Raw genomic sequence first — 24,695 nt, forward strand, 5'->3', positions numbered from 1 at the left:
TGGGCTGAGCCGGGCAGGGCCGGACCGCCCCCGCTCCCACAGCCCCTGCCCAGCCAGGGCACCGCCCACCCCGGAACCCGGCGCAGCCGGAACGGCGTCGCAGGCGGGCGGGGCGCGGCGGGAGCGGTTGTGAGCGGCACTGCCGTGCCACGTCTGAGCGGGCAGAGGCCGGGCCGGGACAGCGGGGCCGCCATGGTGAGGGGGACAGCGGGGACACGGGGGGGACAGCGGGGACACCATGGTGAGGACAGGGGACACGGGGGGACAGCGGGGACACAGGGGGGACAGCGGGGACACCATGGTGAGGGGACAGCGGGGACACGGGGGGACAGCGGGGACAGCGGGGGACAGCGGGGACACAGGGGGACAGCGGGGACACCATGGTGAGGGGGACAGCGGGGACACGGGGGGGACAGCGGGGACACCATGGTTAGGGGGACAGCGGGGACACGGGGGGGACAGCGGGGACACCATGGTGAGGGGGACAGCGGGGGACAGCGGGGACACCATGGTGAGGGGGACAGCGGGGGGACAGCGGGGACACCATGGTTAGGGGGACAGCGGGGACACCATGGTGAGGGGGACAGCGGGGACACGGGGGGGACAGCGGGGACCGGCCCGGGGCCAGCGCCGGGGGGTCCGGAGCAGGAGGGCGGGGGCGGCACGGCGCGGGACCGGCCGTGTCCCGGTGCTGGGGCCGCTGCCCGCCGAGGGGCGGCCGGGGCAGGCCGGGGGGCTCCGGGGGCCGCGGCCGAGCGATGATGCGCTCAGCCCCTTCTGCTCCCTCTCTCCGCAGGTGTCGGTCATCAACACCGTGGACACGTCCCACGAGGACATGATCGTAAGTGTGCGGGGGTAGCTGCCTCGGCCGGGCCGGTTCCGGGGGGAACGGAGCTGCTCTGGGCCGCTCTGTGCGAGCGGGGAGGCTGGGATGGTGCGCCGTGTGAGAGGACACTCGTGCAGCGTTGGATGCAGAACGCTGTCCGAAATCCTGATCCTGCCATTCTATACTGGGTGGACAGGAACACTCAACTACACTGGAAAGGAGAAATTAGTTGAAACCTTAATTTTCATGCACAGGCTTGTTTCTGGTAAAATAATATATGTGTAGGTGTATTCTAAACGGTACACAACTTTGGCTGATGTAACTGCTTTTCCTTTATGTGGATATTTCTGGGAGCAGATGTCTTAGTCTGGGCAGGAGGAAGGGTTTCAAAGTAATTTTTAGAAGGAAGGAGCCCAGTTAGATGAGTCCAGTTCTTCAGGAAGAATTTCTTCATGGGAAGGGTGGTCAGGCATTGGCAGGGGCTGCCCAGAATGGTGTCCCGGGAACAGCTGGACATGGCACTCAGTGCTCTGGGCTGGGTGTCAAGGTGGGGATCGGTCAAAGGGTGGACTTGATGATCTCAGAGGTCTTTTCCAACCTCAGTGATTCTGTGATGACAAAGTTTCAAACGTAACTAAGAGCTGTCAGTGTTCGTACACCCACTTTACCTTTTAAAAAACAAGAATACATAACTGGTCACTGCTTCATAGTCAGCAGCACCAGTTCCCAGCCCTCCCCTGAAAATGTTGTGTGTTGCTACTCAGAATTTCCTGGATTCCTTCTGTGTAACGCTTGCCTAGTTAGTGAAGAAGCAGTTGGGGAAACAAATGACTTGTGTGTCTGGATTGTCTAAAACTGCCCTTTTGACCCCAGTGTGTGGAGCGTGGGGCAGCTGTGCCAGTTCTGGGCCGAGCTCAGCATGCTGAGCACAGCTGTCCCTGCCTTGCCTGCAGCACGATGCACAGATGGATTACTATGGCACGCGCCTGGCCACCTGCTCCTCCGACCGCTCCGTGAAGATCTTCGACGTCCGGAATGGAGGGCAGATCCTCATTGCAGACCTGAGAGGGTGAGCTGTCAGAACAGGAGACTTTCACTGGAGGAAGCTCTTAATACCCTGCCCTTTTGCCCTTGGGCAGCACAAAGTGCAGGTTGAATTCAAGGGTGGACTCCTCCAGGGTTGTGCTGAAAAACTCCTCAGATCTGGGAAGGGGACAGAGCACCAGTGGGAAATACACTGGGGCTTGGTTCATTTAGTACTTGACACCTGTGCTTTTCAAGAGGTAAAATGTACTAATACAAGGATAAACATTTGAAATTGTTTTCTAGGGCACTGACAACCCTGTATCAGGGCACTAACATTGCCATCTTGGCATTATCCATTCCTCGTGGCAGGCCACCAATCCCTTCTGGAACAGGGATTCACAGCAGTGATGTCTGTGAGGCAGACACAGCTGGGAGGGATTTCTCTTCCCTTTTCCACATGACATTGTTTTTTGCAGGCATGAAGGTCCGGTGTGGCAGGTTGCCTGGGCTCATCCTATGTATGGGAATATCTTGGCTTCCTGTTCCTATGACAGGAAGGTTATTATCTGGAAGGAAGACAATGGCACTTGGGAAAAGACCTATGAATACACAGGACATGATTCCTCAGGTATGGGAGTTTGGAGCTGTGAAGGGAATCTGGGGAAATGAGGGGATTCTGGTAAGGTTAGAGTACATCTGTCAGTGTTAAGGAAGGAGGCCTCTGTCAAACAGACAGGGATAAATAGTGGAGAGAGAGTAAATCTATTCAGCACAAACAGGACCTTTACCTAAGGTCATATTGCTGGATAACCTCCTGTCCTGATTCATACAGTGTTTGCACAGGAGTTGTTATACAAAGAAACCAGCTTTCAAAGAAAGATGACAGGGGACTGAATTCTTGAGGAAAATACTGTCTGTGTCCAGTAAGAAAAAATGAATTTATCATACAGTGTTTTGTTTTACAATGGAAACTTTTGTTTTCAGATGATTTGTCTGGCCAATGCAGATCTGAAGTCTTCAGCTTTGCTGTTACTGATCTCGACTTTACATCCTCTGCTTGCCACTCAGCTCTTGTTTTAGTCAGCGATGCTTCCCACTGTTGTCAGAGTTTTTTAACCTCATTAAGAGTGCTCTGTTGGTGTTCTCATTCTAAAAGGGGTCCAAAAATAAAGACCATTCTCTGTCATTCCATAAACAATGTTAATTGACTGGCTTTGCTGAAATTCAGGAATGTCAAGACTCATTCTCGGCTTTCAGAGCCACTCACTTTTGGTGGCTGACTGATATCAGTCAGTTTTAGGCAGTGCTGTAACCTGGTCTGTCTCTCCTTTCTCAGTGAATTCTGTCTGCTGGGCACCACATGACTATGGACTGATCCTGGCCTGCGGCAGCTCTGACGGGGCCATCTCCTTGTTGAGCTACACGGGAGATGGGCAGTGGGAAATCAAAAAGATCAGCAATGCACACACGGTGAGTCTGGTCCTTTGGAGCAGCAGAGTTCCAGGAGCTACAGATAATGCCGAGGGGATTGTTACCTCAAAGAACTTGACTAGATAAATACTGAAATACAGTGAAGTGAAACATCGAGAACCAAGAATAACCTGTTTGAAGTTCATCCAGAGTGGATAGGTATGCTTCGTAGTAACTAAAATGAAATGAAAAAAAGACAGGTGAAGGCTACGAAACAGCACTGGTAATGCCTGTTAATTGGGCATTATTGTTAAACACAGTGGTGAAATGGCCTTTGTCCTAAGAATAGCTGAACCAATTAACTGAATAAACTGAAGCCAAAAAAATTGCAGGGCATGTGTTTTTCCCAAAACAATGGGGATTTTTGCTTAAGCTAATGGCATGGCTCTCAATAGAAGGAAATTGGGCTCCAAACCAAAGCTTCCTTCTACTTCTGCATTCCAAAATCTTAGCAACTGTGTGTATCTTGTATCTGGGCAGTTTCTGTCTCTGTCTCCACTGTTCACACACCCAGGATGATATTTCCACATAAAGCAGTTCCTTACCTACCTCAGTCTTTCTGAGTAAGTGCCTTAGTGAGACTAGATTGTGTCTGGATTTCTTATTCATTTGATATCCATCCAGCATTGTGCAGAACCCCCATTTTCTGAGATGGGCTTATTCCCCACCCCCACAGACACTATGCTGCATTTCCTTCACCCCCTTAGCAGCCTTTATTTCTTTATTTGTTTAAAGTAAGCAACTTTTAATAGTAATATTTTTCATTACCTAGATTGGATGCAATGCAGTCAGCTGGGCTCCTGCTGTTGTACCAGGGAGCCTTATAGAACAACCCTCTGGTCAAAAGCCAAACTACGTCAAAAGATTTGCATCAGGGGGCTGCGACAACCTGGTCAAGATCTGGAAGTAAGTGCCCTGTTACCAAATAAAACCTGACACTCTTTCTAGGCTTTGAATGTCCCTTTTAGTATCTCAGGTAACACTTTCAGCTTGTCTATGCTTCTGTCTTTGAATTCCCATTTTTAGGAAGTGCTGTAGAAATGGAAACAACTTAGTGATGCACCATATCTCCCATGGTTTGCGCAGTCTGTGCCAGCCCTGTGTCATCTTGTCTCGGAGAGTGCCTTTCTGACGGTCTTTTGTTACCACTGTGACTTGGGCAGTAGCAGATTTCTGACAGTAACTGCCTGTGCTTTCTGCCCCCTGCAAGGAATTTTGTCACTTAAAGCCATAGAGATTTTTGGAGAACTGGGGAACACTTGTGCTTTGTGTTACCTGAATGGACCAGGAGTCTGACTACAAAGCCAGAACCTTCCAGAGCAGGGGATGAGAAATGCTGCTGCCACCCTTCTGACTATATAATTGTGTTTTCAGGGAAGAAGACAGTCAGTGGAAAGAGGAGCAGAAGCTGGAGGCTCACAGTGACTGGGTGCGAGACGTGGCCTGGGCTCCATCCATAGGTTTGCCAACCAGCACCATTGCCAGCTGCTCCCAGGTGAGGCTCCTGGAGCGCCAGGCAGGCTCTCAGTGCCCTTGCTGCTGTGAGGAATAGGAAGGGTAGAGCTGCTGTAACAGGTCCTCTTGGCAGTCCTTTGCTTTTTCTGGGCCAGTGCACAAGAGCCTTTCAATTCTGTTCCTTCCAGACTCAGAAACTCAGTAGAAGCATTTGTGGACAAAGGTTTCTGAGTGTGTGTGTCTGTAGCAAAGACTGGCTGCTATTTTGAACATCATGAGCAGGATGGTTTCAATAGCAGGAAGACCTTCAAACTAATGCCATTATTTTAGTGTTTTGGGACCAAATTCACTGAACCTCCAGCTGTTTTCTAATAATTGGCATCTATAGTCAGCTCTGTCATCCTCAGCCTTCATATTGACTGTGGTGTTCTTGCTGCTGCTAGTTCTATAAATGCTTTTTTTATTATGAAGACTGCTTAGTGAGCTGCTGCCATGTGACTGGAAAACAAAATCTCATTCTGGGGAAATATTTCAGCTGATATATAAGAATTTTGGGAGCTCTTCTCTGGTATTTGCAAGTCACTGTAGGTACTTTTTCTCATCAGAGCTGTAGTGCCTTGCCTTTAGCTATAGAAAGTAAACAGCCCCTTTGCTGTGCTGAGCACAAATCCATGCAGAGGTGTGATTTGGAAGTGGAGCTCCAAGGGCAATCAGGGTGGTGTTTCCTGTGTCCAGCCAACTCGACCTCTGTGCTTTTGCAGGATGGCAGAGTGTTCATCTGGACATGTGACGATGCCTCTGGAAACTCCTGGTCACCAAAGCTTCTGCACAAGTTCAATGATGTTGTCTGGCATGTGAGCTGGTCCATCACTGCCAATATCCTTGCAGTGTCTGGAGGAGACAACAAAGTGAGTACTGGTGCCGTGACTCTTACTGTGCGTGCCCTGTTTCCAGAGGAGCAGGGACAGGCTGTTGTCACTTGTTTAAGACAAGGCTGTCATAGAGTCTTCTTTGCTGCAGTGGTGACGTTTTTAATTATCAAGAGGGCAGGAAGAACGTAACCTCTGGCAAACCATTTGCCTGCATTCTGAGTTCTTACTGGGAAGCAGAAATGAAGGCTGAACTTGATTTTGTGGGGTACTGCCAGCAGAATTCAGCAGTGCTGTGGTGGCTGCGAGGAAGGGGGAAGCTGAGAGTGTGTTAAGGCTGAAAGCTGTGCCTGCTCTGTTTTTGAGGTGACGCTGTGGAAGGAGTCGGTGGATGGACTGTGGGCGTGTATCAGCGACGTGAACAAGGGCCAAGGAGGGGTGTCTGCTGTGACTGAGGGGCAGCAGAACGAGCAGTGATGCGTGAGGGAGTGCTCCAGCTGCAGCGAGAGATCCCTGTCCCTGATTTGCAATGGTTCTTGAGCTGGATGAGAACTGAATTTATCTAAACTGAACATGGGAAACAATTATCCAATTTCATGAGCACTCTAAAGCTATTACTGGGAGGCTACAAAATTTTGATAATCAGCCTTAATTGACATTCCCTTAAATTTAAAGAGCATAGCAAAGTACTGTGCCTGATACTACTCCTTGACGCTGTAGGAATTATACCCTGCTTTTCTGGTTTAAGGATCAAATTTGATTGGATGTGCAGTGGTCAGACTTCAAGCATTTGAGCAGGAACAGGAGGAGACTGTCAAAGGTGTGAGGTGTGAACTCCTTTGTGCAAAGGGACAAATACTCTGTGCCCTCAAAGGCCAGAACTTTGTTCCCAGTGAGGGGAAGGGCTGGTGGAGTTCTGGGGTTAGCTGGTAGTGTGCTAGCCAGCCCTGCTGGTAGCAGCAAAACGGTGCTAAGATCTTCCTGAAAATAACATGCTTGGCTAAGTGGAAGTCTCTGTGCTTTCCTGAAGATGAAAAGGAGTAGTGGAATGCATATGTCTTCTGCTTTACAATGGTCTCAAACTTGGTTATTTTACTAAGATCAGTAAATCAAACCATGGTTTGAAGATTTTTTTTCAGCCACATGTCTGTACTGTACCTCAGGTTTGTTTTTTTTTTTTTCCTGTTTTGAGATACCAACAGAATAAAGTCCTATTGGTTATAGCCTGGTGTGCTGTATTTAATCATCTTTTCACTGGGCCCCTTATGAAAAGTAAAACTTGTCTTTTTCCACTAGTTTTATTATTCATTGTGAAAAATGAAATAAGGTGACTAACTGAGCTACAGTCAACCTAGTTCTTATAGAATAATATCAAATTAAGAAAATACAATCAAGAGTCCCTCCAAATAAGCAGCTATTATTTTATAATGCCTTTAAGTGTTCAATTCCTTATGGATTAGGTAAGTAGAAAATATTCTGGGTTTTGTTTTTTAGGTTTTTTTGTAGGTAGGTGGTTTTTTGTTCTTGTTGTTTTGGGGGGTTTGGTGGAGTCTTTTTGTTTGTGGGGTGTTTTCCCCGCTGTAGTGGTACATCACAAGGCTGGGTTTTACAAAACTGCAGCTCTTCCTTTGGTCTTGGCACTTCCAAGGGAGAATGTAAATAGTGCCAACTTCCCTCTTCTGCTCTTACAACTTTGTTCATCCTAAGGGAAGGAAGAAGAGCACGAACCCATTGCTACACTTCAAAGTTATTTTTAAACCCTCCATTAGCCGGTGTGTGGAGCAGGACCTCGTTGCTGACTGGCACTCATTTTCTGTGCCATAAATCACAAAAAAGCAGGCAGTTAAAGAAATATTTTTTTCATTTTTTTATTCACAATGCTATTAGCAAATAGTAATGTACAAACTTGCCTCTGAATAGCCAAGTTATGTAACTGTATGAATGTAAGACCATGCACTGTCATATATGTTACATTAAATACTTGTGTAACTCTACAAGACCCTGTATATCACCTCAGAATATTTAAAAATTAGCATGGAACAAGGCAAAGAATAACAAAGTAGATGACTACAAGAGAACAAAACCTCTAAAGCACTTTTGTGAAACAGAGCTGTGTAGGTTTCTCAGTTTAAAACTCTCGGGTTTCCCATTCAGCTCTGTGGTGTGTCCACGGGCATTCCTTCCTGAAGGAGGCCCGAGGCTTCTACCATGGATTCCCAGAATGTACCCATGAAAAACAAGGAATATTACATTTTCAGCAGCATAAAGTATCTCAAATATATAGAATTCAGCGGTTATTGACCAATCTGAGTCTATTCAATGTTTCTTACATCAGTATTAATGTTGTCTTGATTTGATTCTGGTAAAATTAAAAAAAAAATCTCACACTGGCAAACACATAGACAGTATCCAAGGCACTTATAATTAAGGGATTTTACCAGTTTTTACTGTAGAAATTTGATAAGTATGATTTTAATACTCTAGTTAAAATACTTTTACTTGCTCATACTCATACATAAAATGAACAAGGTACTCTACAAAAATAGAAGGTATGAGGCCCTCATGTAAAGCCAGGAAAATATACTGTTATAGAATTCCAATGAGAATAATTACATATAGTTAATGTATAATTTTTTAAAATATTCTCTGAATTGCACTGTGAATTGTAGCCATTTCTGCACATCATGCCCTAGTCCCTGTGCTCAGGAGGCAGCAGTCTCCTGTCTGCAAGCTGGGCTACATGCTTTGATAGTTCTTTTGGTTTATAATAAATCAGTATTTCCCTAGCCTGCATGTGAGTGGAATATGCTAGCAACAGCACAAATAATAAATATCATAAAAATAAAAGTGACACTTGCTTAAGGGGCCTTTCACTTGATCATAAATACACCAGCATGCAAGCTTCTATTTTTTCTCTTGCACGTGATCCCCGAGGCTGAGCCCGAGGTGCCACTGCTGGGAGAGCCAAGGGATACCCACAAGGACTCCTCTGAGAACACATGGTGAGTGTGGAACCATCAGCAGGTCCCATTACTAGCTTATCTTTGACCCATTGCCAAAATAAATACAACAAATTATATTTCAAGTGTCCTATAACAAAATTAAAGACATTTTAATATACAACAGTATAATGTGAAACACAACGAGAAACCTTAACAACATATAAAGGACACTTAGAAAAAAATAATTCCCAAAAGCATTCCTCTGAAGAATTAAACAGAGGTTCAAGAATTAAACAACCGTCTCAGAGGTGCTGACAGTGACCTGAAAGGCTGGTCTCACGTGGTGTCACCTGCGTGTAGGAGGCGCTCCCAGAGCAGAGGAACGTGGCTGAAGTCATTTACCTGCCTCTGTGCTCAGTGCAGTTCCAGCTGGGATGAAGCTGTGTACAGCACATCTGAGAACTTGCATGAGAATCCCCCTCTCTGGTAATGCAGTGTTCTGAGTATGTGCGCTAAGATCAGATGGAATAGGAGAGATTCACTGGAAAACTTCCCCCATGGCTCCAAGGATTCCTGTTTGCTGTATGCAGGGGGATAACAACATAGGGCATTGCTGGCTGGCTGCTGGTCAGTGCTTGCTCTGTAACTCCTGGGACTGTGGCTTAATGAGACAAACATTATCTGGAGATGTTTTCTGAAACACTGCAAAAGGATTGTAAACTATCTTGGCACTTGTTTGCGTTTGCCATTCCTTTTCACATTTCAGATGAAAAGGCAGAAGGAATTTCTGTGTGCAGAGTGGCACTGTTCTTTAATCTGCTTTTCTGCTGCTTCTCTGTGTGATCACTTGTTTCCTTCACTCAGGGCTGATGTTTTTGATCCAAATCTGCTACTTAATCTTACATTAAAAGCATATTTTTACCATCTTTCTAATGAAGAGACAGTCCTTATTTCTTCTTTTAAGCTGGCCACTGCTAATAAATCCAGCCAATTTATGATTCAAAAAGTTCAGAACTGTTTAACTTGTCTTCTTCATACAGCAAAATGTTTTCCATGAGCTTCTTTTTTTGATCATTTATCTGTATTTTCCAAGATGTCTCTCTGGCTAAGGCTGAAAAACAAAACGCCCAAATACTGAGAAAAAAAATTCCATCTATTGTCTAAGGAATAGGTGATAACTCTAAAATAAAAAAAAACAACCAACCAAACTAGCTTAGGAAAAATATCTGATAGAAACCCACAAAACATTGTGTAGATTTACTGGTAAATTCATACTCAAGGAGAAAAGATGAAATGTTTATAAGTAGGAAGAAGAACCTAAGCAATACTGGAGAAGAAAGTAATTTGTCCCTGCTCTCACACCATCAGGGCACCTTTACCTTGTGAAGCACAGGAGGAGTCCAGGCTGCCCTGGGCACAGGTGCCCTGTGCAGCAGCTGCGGTCTCTGGGATGCCGCCGCCTCTGGCACACGCCGCGTTCCTCTCCTGCAGTCCGTTGGCAGATTTCTCCTGCTTGACCCTGTAACCAGAGCCTGACACTTTTTCTGAAGTGGTACAGCTGTGGCTGGGTAGCTCCTTCGTGGATTTTTCTGTAGGGTTCCATATGAAACTGCTGGACTCATCTGACTCACAGGGGACCCGTGACGTGTGTCCGCAGTAGGTGTCGGGTGCCGCGGCTCCCATGGGAGGGGCGCAGGGGCTGGTGCTGGACAGGATCACTGCCTGGGCACTCTCCTCTTTGTTCCCCACTGCAGAAGGCACATCCATGCTCAGACTGGCAGTCTCATCATCAGTTTCTTCTGGAGTGTTCATGGAGAAGCCAGAAGTGCTGCTTCCACAGATGTAATGCTCTCTTAATTTATTTTCAGCCATTTCCATAACTTCAAGCACCTGTTTTTAACAACCATATCTGTGAATGCAGAATAATTCCTGTACCCCTGCTTACACATACTCTCCTACATCAGCACTCCCAAAAATAAGTAAGGCACGAATGCTGTCATCTCCTCGATGACAAGGAGACTGAAATGTTGCTCGTGTATTAATAATATTACCTCTGCTATGTTAGAACTCTTCTTTCTCAGGCAAAGGCAGATGGCTGAGGCAAAAGCAACTGCAACCTCTTCTGGCAAGTGTCCTGCTTTCCTGTCTAGGTATTTGCAGCAGATTTCATTGGCAGCCAGTTTTTCCAAAGTTTTTACTTTGGAGTGTGAGCTTTCTTTCGCTGTTTGAATTTCATCAGCAATCATATCTTTCTGTTCAAAGGAAGGAGATGCATTAGTGAAGGCAAAATTAACACAAGCATTTATTTCAGCCTCAATCTCTGAGAACGAGTATTGCCATGTTTGTCATTAGTGCTCCTCAATGGCTGGTTCACAGACTGAAAAGGCTGAAGAATCTCCATTCATGCAGCTGACAGAAATGTTTGTTCTCACTGGAGAGAAAAGGGCAGAAGCTTTCTCTGTGTGTCCAATGTCAAATTCCCTAAAGCAGGCCCAGCTCCTCTCGGCTCGTGCCCCTTTACAGATAGGGATGAAAAAGAGCCAACACTTGTAGAGTAGCATTCTTGCACAGGCCTTTATAATGTGTTAAAGAAATCAAAGATGTAGAATCTTTGATTTTCTGAACCCCTTTGAACGCTGCTGAATTGCTTGGCAATGGTAAGTGATAGAACTGTTGTTCTCCCCTCCAAGGCTTCAGCCAGATGGGAAATCAGAGCACATCCCACAGAAGGAATGCAGGTGGAGGCTGCTCTTTGCAGACAGTGTCAATGGATTCAGTGAGCCTGGCTGTTCTGGTTGCTTGTGAAAGTAGAATGTGTACCTGTAACTTCAGCTTGGGAAACATGCCAGGTTATCAAACACCCAATAAACACGATGATGAGCATCTGCAGTTCTCACCTAGCCAGGTTTCCCCACTCAGTGTGGCTCAGACCACCTCTTGCTGGCACACAGAAAACATGCAGGAGCATTTCAGCACAAGGCCTTGTCTCTCAAATAAGCATGGATTTATTCTGGAGTCTCTCCTAATACAATCAGGCCAGCACTCAGGAGTGTGCTGTGTGAAATGGGAATATCTCTTCTGCCTCTGTAAAGGCAGGCAGGCTACTGACATTAACAGAGCCTGGATATGGCTCCTAAACATCCCTTCTTCAGGACATGGTACAGCAGATGGCAAATATCAAACTGTATTTAAATAAAATTCATTTTAAGACAGCAACCCCATTCACTTGTGTTGGTGTTCACTATTCCTGCTGCTTCTTACCAGATAAATCGTGTGTCTGCTTTCATCCAGCGCCTTCAGCCCCGACAGTACCTCTGCTAAGACCTAGAAAGTGTATTTGAAAGATAAACCAGTTTGTTCAGAATGAATTACAATTTTAAGAACTAGCTTTGTAACTAAAGTAATATTGAACTGCCAAGGCATTTTGATATTCTATTTTCACTTCAGATGACTTAACAATGCCAGCTCTGGGCATTCATGAGACTTTAGATCTACCTCCAGAGCCAAGTCCAGATTTTATAGTCAGGTACAATAGATACTGTTGATACAAAGGATGAGAAGAAAGTCAAGCTAAATGTAGATAAGAAATCACACTGAACAGAGTAACTTCTTATTTAAATGAAGCACCTGGAGACAGGTGACATCACAGACTATCAGTTATTTTTGTTGAAATTCCGGATTGCAGGTGGTTGTAGCAGCTCATGGCAATTCTGCAAGAATTCTGAGAACTTAACTTTTTATAAACAATCAGCACTAATATTCTCTTTTTGCAAAAAGAAACACTTGTCTGTTGTTCAAAAGATTCACCTCACTTTGCCACAAACTGAAGTATATTTGGAGTGTGAACGTAATTAAAAACAGGATTTCAACACATTCTAGAGCCAGTAGCTACAATATAAAATTGCCAGCAAAACAATGACATGAAGGCACTTGTTCTTATATCCAATTTCCTGTCTAGAGGCACCGAAGAATGCAATAGAGCATGGAAAAAGGAACCATACCACACCACAGCTGAATATATCCACTTTTTCTGTTAACTTCCCATGTCTGATAAAATCTTCTGGCAGGTAAGTAAGAGAAGCTTGTAAGACTTTGGTTTTCATCACAGCATATTCTGATTTTTTATCAGCAGAATGCAATCGCAGGCCAGAATGTCCAAGCTTTGGTGTAAAGTTTTCATCCAACAAGACATTTGAGCTGTGGTAAGGACAGACAACAGTACTGGTCAAGTCATTACTTTAACTTGAGGCAAAGAATTAGTTTTACACTTTTGAAGTTAAGCACTGAAAGTGTCCAGCATTTTGCCTGCTGCGTAGGAGTGGAAGGGCAGAGAATGGTAGAAAGGAAGAAGGGAAAGAACAAGCACTCAAAAAATTACTTCAAAAGAATATACTTCCATCACTTTAGGAAGGAGAGACAGGTTAAACAAATAAGGATAAAGGCCCTACAGAACAAAAGACAGCAGAAAATACTACATATGGATATCCAAATTGCATGAGTTTTAGCCATTACTATTAAAGAAATCCTGGAATTATCAAGTGACCAAGGAAGTGCTGACATGCCAAACCCCTCACCTTTTGATATTCCCATGAAGAATTCCAAAATTATGTAAATACTCCACAGCTCGGATGACTCCTACAGAAATGCTAATTCGCATCTCCCAGGTCAGTGGAGCATAATCATCCTGCAAGGAAGGGAGACAAAAAAATCTTTATTTTATAGAATAAAACATTGGTAGTTTTGAAAACCAAAGGTTTAGTCTAGAGTCCCAATCAGAACTCCAGGAGAGAGCTGCAGCCTTTCTGGTACTTGCAGTCAAGGTATTTGGGCACCCTTTTTTTCTGGCTGTTTCTCAAAATCCAAAGAGATGAGATTGGCTTTCAGGCAATAGCAGGGCAGGACTCGCAATCACAGGTAGATCACAGACCCAGATCATTGCTTACGTGGCACTGGAGCTTGTTTTGCAGGGAGCCATTGGACAGGTATGGGTATATCAGACAGTGCAATCCAGTTTCCACCGAGAAGCCCAGCAGCTGCAGAATGTTGATGTGACAGCACCTGCAGGCAATGATTTACAAATGAAATACGAGCAACACAGAAAATACATCCCTGAGCTGGACTAAGTTCCTAAATTCAGTGCAACTGCAATGGTGTGCTGCAGCTGGCAGCAGAGCTGGCAGCACAGCTGGGCCCCCAGCAGGATGGCAGAGCCGTGGCTGAGCAGGAGCCCGGGGCAGCGCAGCCCTGTCACAAGCAGACAGCAGGGCCATGGAGGGGGCACCACGCCCTCCCCACCCCAAGGGCTGCAGAGAGGCTGTGCCAGCGCAGCCAGGGCCGGCAGCAGCCCCAGGGGCCAGGCTGCTTGCCCAGAGCTCCTGTGAGGCAGTGCCCCAGCCCTCATCCCAGCACAGAGCCCACAGACAGACACCCAGGGCTGACTGAACACCTGCCAGGACCAGGACAGGCACCACTGCCCCTGAAAGACAACCACTCACCGAAAGCAAATCTGCACTTCCGTGTGAAAGAACCTCTGGGTGGAATCTGGGCTTGTGCATTCCAGCTGAAAAATGAGAACATGCAAGACGTCAGTCATAACTAACAAGGTTCTGCATTTATACAGATCTGTGTGCCTTGCTGATGAGCTACTGCAGGAAACAGGCTAGTACCACTCATGGCAGTGTTGAGTCAAAGGATTCAATTAATTGAGAATTAAAAAAAAAACCATTGTAAAGACACCCCTGATGCAATCATCAGTGCAGGTTACTCCAATGGATAGAGTTAAATATCCATCACATGTGTTTGCTGGATCTAGGTTTACTTATTTACATCATTTCCTTTTTATCTCTCCTCTTGTGTAGCCATTCCAGTTCCTTGCCCACACAAAATTAAACAATGACTGCTAATGGTCAAGAGATGCTAATAACATGTCCCCTTCTAGAAAAAGGTGCAGTACTTGCCTCTTTCAGTCTTTTGATGGCATACAGTACGTTGTTCCTCTGACCTTGGTAGACATCTGCAAAAGTACCTTCACAGATTCTGTTCTTGTCACTGAAACCGTTCGTGGCATCAGCAACTTCCTTCTGGGCCCACAGGAGACTCCCGCTGGGGAGATCAGCCATTGTCTCCTGCTGAGGAGTAGAAGAGCTGCAAGGCTACACATTTGTAGAAGAAACAAGTTTATCTATCTCATGAAAATCTGCATGCTTTTTCCTTCTTTCATGTGTCATATTTTCTTTTCCATGATTTAAGCAATCACTGTGATTGCTGAATGAAACTGAAAGGTACTGTGCAATCACCCCTTAGGGTGTAGATAATACATAATGTTGTTATGATGTAAAAATTTTGCATTTAGAAGCGACTTGAAATCACTTACCAATTTGCATTTCCACCTTTCCCAAAAAAGAGACTCAGTTTTGTTTAAATCACATATTTATGTGATATTAGCTTAAGATACACAATATAGTAATCTTTATGGCTGAGAGACAGTAGGATAAGAAAGTGGTGTCCCTCATAATGTATTTATGCTCTGGGAGGAACTTCACATTTACTTCTGGAGCACCTGGCATCAGTTTCACAATAATTTTTTGCTTCCAGTGTGGCAAGTCCTAATACCAATTGTAATTAGAGTTCCACTGTAGCCTAATCATGCAAGTTTCACAACCTTAATCTGCACAGGACTTGAGGAAACAAAGCATTAACTCTTTCTCAAGAAACCCTGAAACTACTGTGCTCTTTGAGGTAATCTGCTCTCCTGGCTGGTACTCCTGAACCATGTTATTGTGGAAGAGTTTAAGGCCTCAAACAAAATAAACCACAGAAAGCAGGCCAAGAACAACTCTGATGGAAGCAGTGTGCCCACAGATCTGGGAAACACCCTGAGGACAGGACAGATCTAACTAGACAGTCTGAAAGACAGGAGAGCTGTGGGGAGGCAGGAACAGGAAATGTGTGCTGAAATCATTAGGAAGATGAGGAAAACATTACCCACAGAAATGGTTAAGCACTGGAACAGAGGCTCAGAAAGGTGATGAACCTCCATAGATTTTCAGCTGTCAGTTACACAAGGCTCCGGATAGCAACACTTAAATTCAATTGTAGCCCAGTTTTGAGCAGAAACCACATTTTAAGTATAAAATGAAACTAAAAGATGTATGCAGTTCTGACTGGTCAATGGTGTCTACTGTCCTAACCTGTGGTCACACCAGAAATGGTAAATTCTCTGTAAAATCTACACTGGAGAGCTCTTCAAACTCAATTGTTATTTGTGGGCATGTTAGCCCTTCCAAGCTATGCAGTATGCAATGCTGTACATTTTTGCCTCCCTGGTCCTTCACTGGCAAAAAGAGATGTAAACCATAAGCAATGGTTTACAAGTCCAATTGAAGCATTAGTACTGTATTCAGTCCAAACCCACTGTAATTGAGTCCCACATTTTCACCAGGTCTATGGCTTTTTGTACAAGTAGAGGGATAAACTGTTTTAACTAAAAAAACACAGGATGTCATAAAAGCAATTTTCCTTCTTATAGTCAAAGAGTACTAAGGGGATTTACCTTTACACTTGATGAGACAGGAGGACTGGATTGCAGGGAATTCAAAAGGTCTCTTGGGGGAGGTGGTGGAGCAGGGAGGGAATACAAGGCTCCTTCGGAAACAGCACCTGAAACTGAAATAACAGCATTGAAAATACACCTTATTTTTGTAATACCACAGCCTGTGACTAACTATAAAGGTCTGGGAATCATGAAGGTCTGGGGTATTTTGTTAAAGTTCCTGACCAGGGATAATCTCTGACAAGCTGTGAGATGCTGTGTAAAGACAGGGAGCTCTCTGTGTCTGTGCTATTGCAGGTGTTCTCCTACCTTCTTTCTCCTTCCCTCTCCCATGCAGAGGGGCTGCTGACCCCTGCCTGGTTCCCTGCTGGCCTAGATTTACTGTGCACAGAGAGAGGAACACGGGGCAGGAAATGCATGCACTGGTCTAGTCTTAGCAGGGAGCCAGGATGGGACCACGGTGGTCAGACACCTGGGATCCTGAGATCCCAGGGGACAGACACAGCCAGCATCCCTCAAGGCCAAAGGAGCTATAGGAAGGAGGACCAGGAAGCGGTGTGCTAAAGTCGGGAATAAACAGGATACAGCAGTGCTAGGAGAAAGGCAAACACTGCAGAGTGACCACTGTGGAGCTCAGTGTCCGATCCTGATGGCGAACACGCAGCAGCCTCGGCCATGCAGTCATTTCTTGTGAGAGCAAGTTCAGGGTCTGGGACTGTACTTACTGCCTGCTGAGTCTGGTGATGGCAACACGCTTATCTCGCTTTCTTTCTCTCTCCTTCTCCCTTCTGTGGGAGGTACAGATGTGATCTCCTGGCTGGGGGGCCCTACTGGCTCCTTTTTCTCAGGGCTGGTAACGTTAGAGGCAGATATCCCTTCAAAACAGAGCAAAGGCAAGATGAGGAAATACTTTCCTATACAAAACTATTTGCAATGAAGACTCATGCTTTTACTTATGGAACAGAAAGAAACAAACCAGAGACAATCTAGGAAAAACATAAAATTGGTCAAAGCTCAAGACTTACTGGTATCTAAGGGAAAATTAAAGGCTGAATTATCATTTCATTACAACTCTAACAGATCCTGTGCTGTGCACAGCTCGGCAAAATCTGAGAGTCGGGCCTGAAAAAGCAACTTGAAGTAAGGTTGAAAGAACTACAAAGATGCTTTTGGTGTGCACAGACTGGAAAAACATGTATATCTGAGGGAGAATTATTCAAATGAGATTAGGCTACAGTTAGGATAGGAACAAAATAAAGTACAAAAGTTCAAGAAACTGATATAGGAGGCTGTCAGAAACTCCTGAAGAAGCATGTGAATTCTTATCTGTAAATACATTTAAAACTGAGTTTGAAAAGGACCTTGAAAATGCCCTGTGTGTACTAGGGGTGATATAAGGCCTTTCTACTCCCTGAGAACAACATTTTCCTGGTTGTAGCTCTAAACTTCTGTTTCTACCGGGCACCTTTTATCAGCAATACATTCAGCATTTTCTTAAAAATCAAAATGAATGTTTTATTTTTACATAAAAGAAAATAAGCCCAAGTATTATTACATGGGGTTTTTGTCCTGTTGCTCTACCAGCTTTGTATCTTTAGCACAGTGGTGATCTCAGAATCAAAGGCACCAGACCTCTGTTTGCATCTGAAATCAGGTAACAGCTCTGTGTTGGTTTGTACAAACAAAGCCCAGGGATTATCTGCAATGAGCAGGAAGCTGTGTGTTTGATGTGTGATCTGGGCTACTTGTATGAACCAAGAGTCAATGAATTGTGTGAGAGAAGCCAAGCCATGGCAGGTTCAGGCACTGAGGCTCAGGAGCAGCAGTACCTCAAGACCACTAATGGTAGAAATGGGCATGTTCTGTTTGGGGTTTGTATCCACTTTCTTTAATGCCACCTATGAATTCAGGTTTGAAACTAGGTCTGAAAATTAAAACTTGGAACACTCAGGTATGTTTTTTACTGTGCTAGAATGCTATGAAATCCCAAATTTACACATTTTGTAAATTAGTCATTGAGCAGTCTGCAGGCCTTTAGTTAAAACTAACAGTTGTTGGCATTTTCCTCCTGTAGTTTAACCTAGAAGTCTCAGAAGTTAGAATCTCTTCCCTCATTCAACCTACTTTTCAGGGTTTTTCATGACTTTTGCAACTTCCTGCACACCGGATAAACAGGGCAGCACTGCAGCTAAAGAACTGATGTAGAAAAAAAATTATTATGGTCATTCAGAAGTGAGACTAGAGAGTGGAAGAAACTATTGAACAGAGATAAAACTCTTTGGGAAGTAATCTTCCAGTGAAACATCTCCCTGTGCACTCTGTCTGATTCCTTTAAGTTGGAATGGAATTACGGTGATGTAAGGACCACTTATGTTTTCTAAAGTGCCCAACAGAACAAGCAATGCATCAGTTCCAGAGGGATCATATGAATAAGTATATTCAGATACAGAGAAAAAAGCAGAAATAGTAGGTAAAAACTTTAAAGATTGGTCTAAACCCCTGGAAATCACTTCTGCTTATGAGTAAGCACATAGTGAAATGCTCATAATGGGTTAATTCCAGAAAAATTAACCACTTCTGCATGGCAGAACCACAAAATAATCCAGACTTCCTGCCACTTACATCAACATGACGTTTTGCTATGGACCTAAATATAAAAGACAACAGTAAGAAGCTTTTAAAAAACAAATTTCATTGTACTTTTGCAATTTGTTTCATTTGAATTGATCTGGGACAAAATTAATATTGATCATCAAGAATCATAACTAAAAAGTGAGCACAGGATTTTTCTCTTCCATCCACTTTTAAACCCCCTTTATCGAGTCTTCATGTTGCTTTACAGAACCCAGGGTCAAAACCAAAGTCACCTGGTCACTCCTGCAGCTACAGAGCAGCCCAATGTCCAGCTCGCCCGTTGTCACACAGGTCTGGTAAGTTTATCACAGCAGTTCAGCAGCTCAGTGAGCTCAACGGAGGATGCCCATTCTTGCCATGATCTCTCAGTATTTACACTGCCTGCTCACTGTCTAGCCCACAGATATCATTACAAACATCTCTGTTTACTTGCATCAGCCAAGTGCAGTTTTGAGAAGCCAAGCTTTTCCTTAGGAATCCCAAAGCGTACTCCTCCAGCCTGGAGGAATTTGATTGAGTTTTATTTTTAACAGGGAAAAACACTCAGTTTTTGCAGCTTGTGGCAACTGAAGTGCAAAAAATCTCAGAAATATTTTTGAGAAAGCTCAAAAAAAGAAGAAAAGGTAACTGACAGCAGCAGAAGAGAAACCCTGTGGTTCCTGTGCCAGGGGCACCTTGCGCAAGCGATGGCAATACTGACACACCACAGGGAGCAAACCAGGCAGATCAGAGGGGGATGGTGTTTCTCTGCAGGGATGATGATCATTTTTGTCTGGGTTGTGCCTCTGCTTTTCATGGCCAATTGCTGGAAGCTGCTCTTGTATTGGAAGCCTGACTCTGCATTTTACATCACCAGAGAGGCCAATCATACCTGGGCCTTAGCAGGGGCTGTAAAGTGCTGCCTCCCAGGATGTGACCCAGTGCCACAGGACCTTCTGTGTAGCCTCTGTGTTCTGAAACCCTGCCTGATGCTTAAAAGACCCAGACCAGGTTTGGGCACAGCCTGTCTCCCTGGCACCTCTCTAAGGGTCCAAGATGGGCACTGCGAAGGTGGGGTGATGAACTGGGGGGACCACTGAGTCCTCCTGTGTCACCTCTTCCCTCCTACCACCAATTTTACTTAGAGAGAAGAAAATCACAATCAGTGGAGATATTTTAGAATTTGAGGATGTGACTTCCAACAAAAAGTTTCTTCAGCTAGCAAGGGAGATGTCCTTGGGGGGGAGGCTGGATGCTGTGAGGAGCAGCTGAGACCTGCAGGAGAAAGGGACAGCTACTCACAGTCCAGGATGACCTGAGCTGCTCGGTAGAGCTGCAGCCCTTGCAGCAGGTCCAGGAGCTGCTGCACTGTTGCCAGCCTCACTCCCCACCACCACATCAGCTCCCTTGTGATGCTGATCCCTGTCTTCTCCATGCACTTGATTTTCCGTAGCTCTGTTTGATCAGTGATCACATAGGAGGCTGGTGGGAGAGAACAGATATTGCTGTTAAAAAAATAGAAAAAACGAGCAGGGCAAGCAAGTAAACAAGTATGTTCACTTTTGCATTTGCACAGTTTTAAACTGAAGGATCACAATAAATGAGCTATGTGGGCATGAAGAAAATTCTGTTCTAAAGTAAGATATCCCTTTTCTTCCTTCTACTATTCTGGAAAAAATGTTGTTGTATCATAGACACTCAAAAAAACCCCAGTCACACTTTTCAGCATATTTTCCCTGTAATCTTCTTTCTCCTTAATACTTTGTGTACCAAAGTAAGTTCAGATTAAATTCCTGGGGTGATTCTCCCAAATCAGGTGACAGCAGTCAGTGGTGTGGCTGCACTCTTGCCTGCATTCCTAAATCCCAGTGCTGTGGTGAGCCAAACAGTAGCTGAATCACCTGGGTGTTGGTTACGTGCTGATAAAGCTATCAGGGAAACACAGGCATTTTCAGAAGCAGGAGATCCCATGCCAAGGCTGACCCTACCATGCACATGCTGGTCACCTCCTGTGCTCCTCCCATCTCGCTTTCCCACACGAAACCCACCTCCCCTCACATCAGTCCGCTCCATCCCACACCCGCGGCCACAGCCCCGGGGCTGCAGTCTCAGAGGGGCTGTGCCCGAACGAGAGGGGTCGAGGGCTGTGCTGTGCGTGTGGAGACAAAGACTCCCGAGTTCCCACCCCAGCTGGTTTCAGAAGGACGTCAGAAATACACTTTTATACATCTGAAAGTAGTGGAGATGGAGCCCACCCTACATGAAGAAGATTAACTGGGGTAAGAGCTTATTCAGCAGACAGTTAGGAAGTCTTGAACGAAAATCACGTCAAATAAAGGAAGGTATGCACTAAGAAAAGATTTGGGTTAGAATTGTCTGGACTGGGATACAGACAAAAACCAACCAACCAAACAAACAAACAAAAAAAGCAAACACAAAACAACCAACTCGGACTACATTTTCTGTACTTTTTGACTGGACATGGCCAGGACCAAGAAAAATAGGGACAGAAAGTATGAGTAGATAAATAAAGTATACATGAAGAGAAGGGAAAAAAATAAAACCCAGAACATCTCAGCAGATGTGAAGGATGTTGCAAAACAGGCAGTGAGAAGTGGCAGGAGTTGCAGCGTGACTGGAGAGCGACGGAAGGAGCCTGGCTGCCCGAAAGAAGCCAAGGGAACACGGAAATCTGGAATTCCACGTTTGTTTGAAAAACAAAAAACCAGACTGGTGCCCGGGAATTCCCTGTGCCCAGGACGTGCTCTGCCGAGCGCTGGGAAGGGCTCGGCCGTGGGGTCCCAAAAGCGCTGCTGCCCCCATTCCCCGCCGCCAGCCCCCGTGCCCTCACCGAACCGCATCCAGTCGTAGTCGCTCAGGCAGTCCATCTTCTGGCAGAAGTCCTCCAGCACCCAGGCGGGCATGCTGTGGATGTACAGCGCCGGGGCCGAGCCCGGCCTGAGGGCGGGGGGCGGCGGCTGCAGGGCCATGGCTCCCGCTCCGCGGGGGCTCCGCGGCCCGCTCGGCGCTGTCAGCGGCGGCCGCGCATGGTGCGGGCCCGGGCTCGCCGCTCTCGGCCTCCTCTGCGAGCTACGGAGGCGGATTTTCTCCCGGAGCTTCCTCTTCTCCGAGGACCTGCCCTCCCGGCCCGTCCCAGCCCGGCTGCGGGGGAAGGGCCAGCGGCACAACCAGCGATGCCCGGCAGGCTCGGAGCGCAGCGCCGCTTCCTGCTCCGCCTGACGTCAGGCCCAGGTGCTCATCACATCTTCCTTTCCGTGGGTGGTTATTGCTCCAGCCTGGTTGCCAAAGGACGAGTTTCACGTGACGGAGGCCAGAGAGGGGTTCCCGAGAGCTACAGCCACGCTCCCCCGCGGGCAGCGAGACAAAGATCTCACGAGGGCTGAGAGAGAAACAGCCACCACCAGAAAGGGCACTAGAAGCGCCAGAGCTGATCCCACGCAGGGATCCTGCTCCCAGCGTCTTCCAGCACTGCAGCACACAGGAGCTCACTCATTAAGACGTGGTACCATAGCAGATGCAGGGAGTGAGAAATAAAAAACATCAGAAGTGGTCAGAGGGCCAGGTCTTGCTTGTCAAGGATTAGGTTTAAAGTATGTTCTTAAAGTTGGCAATTTTTCTAAATTTTTGTATTTAATCTGCTTTTGATTAAAATGTCTAATTAATTAATTAGCCAGTGTAATTGCTACAAATACTTCTGGCAAAACAATCTACCAGGAGAGCCTTCCTGCTGTACCTCTGCTACCACAGAGTGCCCGTAACACCTAACTGAAACAATCCCTCTTTCTGTTCCTGTTGCTCGTGTTTAGCCCTAGGTCTAAATTTAAATGAATTGAAATCAGTGCTCTAAGTTTTGAGAGCTTTTAATTTACTATTTCTTTGTACTCTGCATATGCATAACAGTACAACTAACTCTTGCTTTCGGTATCAAACCTTCAAACTTTGACAATCCTTTTTAGTTCTGGCCTGAGAAATCATGAACCTCTCAAATACCACTGAAGTAACAATGAATCTCTTAGCCCCTCAGTAGCAAGGATAAGTGGATATTGATAGAGCTAGAAGGTCAAAAGACAGAAAAAAACCTAAACAAAAGTATCCGAAGTGTATTATTATTTAAAATATGACAACTCAAAGACTGCCTTGAGATGAGCTGTTTTAGCAGCAGTACCAGTTCAACAGTAATAGTTGCATTTATGGGGTTTTTCCCTCCCTTTTCCCTGCTCACTGTCCCTCTGACACACATCTAAATTCTGTCATGGGAAGATGATCAGAGCATCTCTGGAAGTGACGTAAGATGAGACTGAAATTGTGTTGCAAGGAACTGGATAAAAGCAGGAAGAAAAGACACTTCTTCCCCTTGGGTACTGGAAAAACTTGTGAAACCTTTTAGACTATTTGCCTCAGGGGAAAACGAGGAGAAAGAACACATCCAATTCCATGTCTGGCTTCAGTTCTGCTCCCAACATTACATGTAATGCAGGGTCTTACAGGGAAACTGGAACTGACTTTCCAAACAGATTAGAACAATCCTGTATATTCATGCAGTTCAGCCTTCCCTTTCCAACAGTGTGGTGTGGGCAGGACTCTGAACTGCTGCGGGCTCTCCTGGAGGCCTAGAACACAGTATCAGAACCATTTGTTATTTCTCTGGGGTTTCTCCCCTTCAGCTGTGCCTCACCACTTGGTGCTGCAGCAGAGCCCTGGGGCTGGCCCTGACCCTCACTCTCACCACTGCTCCCAGGACACTGCTCCTGGGATGGCCACCGAGCCGGTGGGACTGAGTGAAACCACCCCATGTTAGTGAAGCTAAAGTCAGTGATGACATTATTTATTGCTAAAGCAGCTGAGTAACTCGTAGGAGGCTCCATTTCCCAATGTTCATGTCTTAGAGCCACATGGGGTTTCTCCAGCCTTTTATTCTGACCCAAAGGAGCACTCCAGAACAGAAAAATACACTCTAATAAGCAACACAAGAGATCACAGATCCCAGCCAGCTCAGAAATACCCAGAACGTGTGTGCCACGTGCAGATCTGTTAAAGGCAACAGCTAATGCCAACTCTGTTACAGGAAAAGCTGCAGCCAAGCAGGCCAATTTTCTGCCAGGGCCTAGTGGAGCTGCCACGCTCGCTCGTGGAAGTGCGTGGCCTGAGGGGCAGCAGGAGGGAACCGCCTCCTGGGTATGGGCAGGAGCAGAGTGCAGCGCCCTCCCATACTCAGCCTCCTTGGGGCACTGACACATCTGCTCCCGAGGCCCATAGGGGCTCCCTTTCCCCTCAGAGATCTGTGAGAGGTGTTAAGAGCAGAACTTGCCATGTACTGCTTTTGCCCAGGCACCGCCCAAAGCTGTGCTGACGGGTCTTGTGAGCCACAGCACAGCAATGGGCTGGGCAGGTTGTACAGTCCAAAGTGCCTATTACTAATCAACCACAACCACTGTCCAAGTACCACAGGGATACAAACACAGGCACTGTGAGTTACCTGACAGAATCAGTCAGAAAGCTAGTGTGGATTTTTGTGTCAAAGATCAATTCACACACTTCAAATACATAAGATAAGTCAACAAATAGGGGAGGCACTCCATTCTTACAGAATACACTGAGATTCTCAGTTTCACAGCTGCTCCCAGAATGTACAACTGGAAACAAATGTATGCACAGAAATAACCTGCTGTGATCTCCTGCCAACCTGCTTCTACCTGAGCAGCACCACATCTGTTACTGGTGGAAAATTCATGTGTCTACTGAAACTATGCTGCTTTCAACTCTGTGCATTCACACGAGGACACATTCCACTGAGGTGTGGGGGACACAATATGGGCAAAGAAGTGATATCTCTGTTTCTCCAGCCTGCCACAGAGCATGGCCCTGCCCGTGAACTGGCTGTGGGAGTCCATACAGCCCCCATTGGTCCTGAGGAGACAGGC

General features: G+C 45.9%; 2 protein-coding genes across 4 annotated transcripts; one reads left to right on the forward strand and one right to left on the reverse strand.

The window, feature by feature from the left end:
- Positions 1-82: 82 nt before the first annotated feature.
- SEC13 (SEC13 homolog, nuclear pore and COPII coat complex component) lies at positions 83-6,869 on the forward strand. The gene is made up of 9 exons (XM_050313112.1): positions 83-195; positions 797-841; positions 1,780-1,895; positions 2,329-2,480; positions 3,189-3,322; positions 4,095-4,228; positions 4,697-4,817; positions 5,539-5,685; positions 6,013-6,869. Exons 1-9 carry the CDS (start codon positions 193-195, stop codon positions 6,121-6,123), a joined length of 963 nt encoding a protein of 320 aa, XP_050169069.1. The 5' UTR covers positions 83-192; the 3' UTR covers positions 6,124-6,869.
- A 634-nt stretch (positions 6,870-7,503) lies between these two features.
- IRAK2 (interleukin 1 receptor associated kinase 2) lies at positions 7,504-24,136 on the reverse strand. 3 transcript variants are annotated; one of them, XM_050313098.1, is made up of 13 exons: positions 21,605-24,136; positions 20,056-20,235; positions 16,866-17,015; positions 16,141-16,253; positions 14,546-14,713; positions 14,084-14,148; positions 13,532-13,646; positions 13,163-13,272; positions 12,590-12,785; positions 11,850-11,912; positions 10,640-10,840; positions 9,968-10,478; positions 7,504-9,699 (listed from the first exon to the last, which is right to left on the reverse strand). In XM_050313098.1, the coding sequence occupies exons 1-13, from the start codon at positions 21,741-21,743 to the stop codon at positions 9,581-9,583; spliced, it is 2,130 nt and encodes a 709-aa protein (XP_050169055.1). In that variant the 5' UTR covers positions 21,744-24,136; the 3' UTR covers positions 7,504-9,580. The 3 variants fall into 3 exon arrangements, with proteins under 3 accessions (XP_050169055.1, XP_050169053.1, XP_050169052.1); XM_050313096.1 differs by having other exon boundaries at positions 14,546-14,716; XM_050313095.1 differs by having other exon boundaries at positions 14,546-14,740.
- Between the last annotated feature and the right edge of the window lie 559 nt (positions 24,137-24,695).

Source organism: Myiozetetes cayanensis, unplaced genomic scaffold (assembly GCF_022539395.1).
Source record: "Myiozetetes cayanensis isolate MyiCay16 unplaced genomic scaffold, myiCay2020 scf18, whole genome shotgun sequence".
NCBI classification, from domain to species: Eukaryota; Metazoa; Chordata; class Aves; order Passeriformes; family Tyrannidae; genus Myiozetetes; species Myiozetetes cayanensis.

What these genes read in the sequence shown, in the direction of transcription:
- SEC13 (XM_050313112.1), top strand. An exon ending in CACAGGACATGATTCCTCAG is followed by an intron (nt 2,481 to 3,188) that starts GTATGGGAGTTT and finishes CTCCTTTCTCAG; the next exon opens with TGAATTCTGTCTGCTGGGCA. An exon ending in CCATTGCCAGCTGCTCCCAG is followed by an intron (nt 4,818 to 5,538) that starts GTGAGGCTCCTG and finishes GTGCTTTTGCAG; the next exon opens with GATGGCAGAGTGTTCATCTG.
- IRAK2 (XM_050313095.1), bottom strand. Translation starts at nt 21,743, where the DNA reads ATGGCCCTGCAGCCGCCGCCCCCCGCCCTCAGGCCGGGCTCGGCCCCG. An exon ending in GAAGTGCAGATTTGCTTTCG is followed by an intron (nt 13,647 to 14,083) that starts GTGAGTGGTTGT and finishes CATTGCCTGCAG; the next exon opens with GTGCTGTCACATCAACATTC. An exon ending in CTTCATGGGAATATCAAAAG is followed by an intron (nt 12,786 to 13,162) that starts GTGAGGGGTTTG and finishes TCCTTACCACAG; the next exon opens with CTCAAATGTCTTGTTGGATG.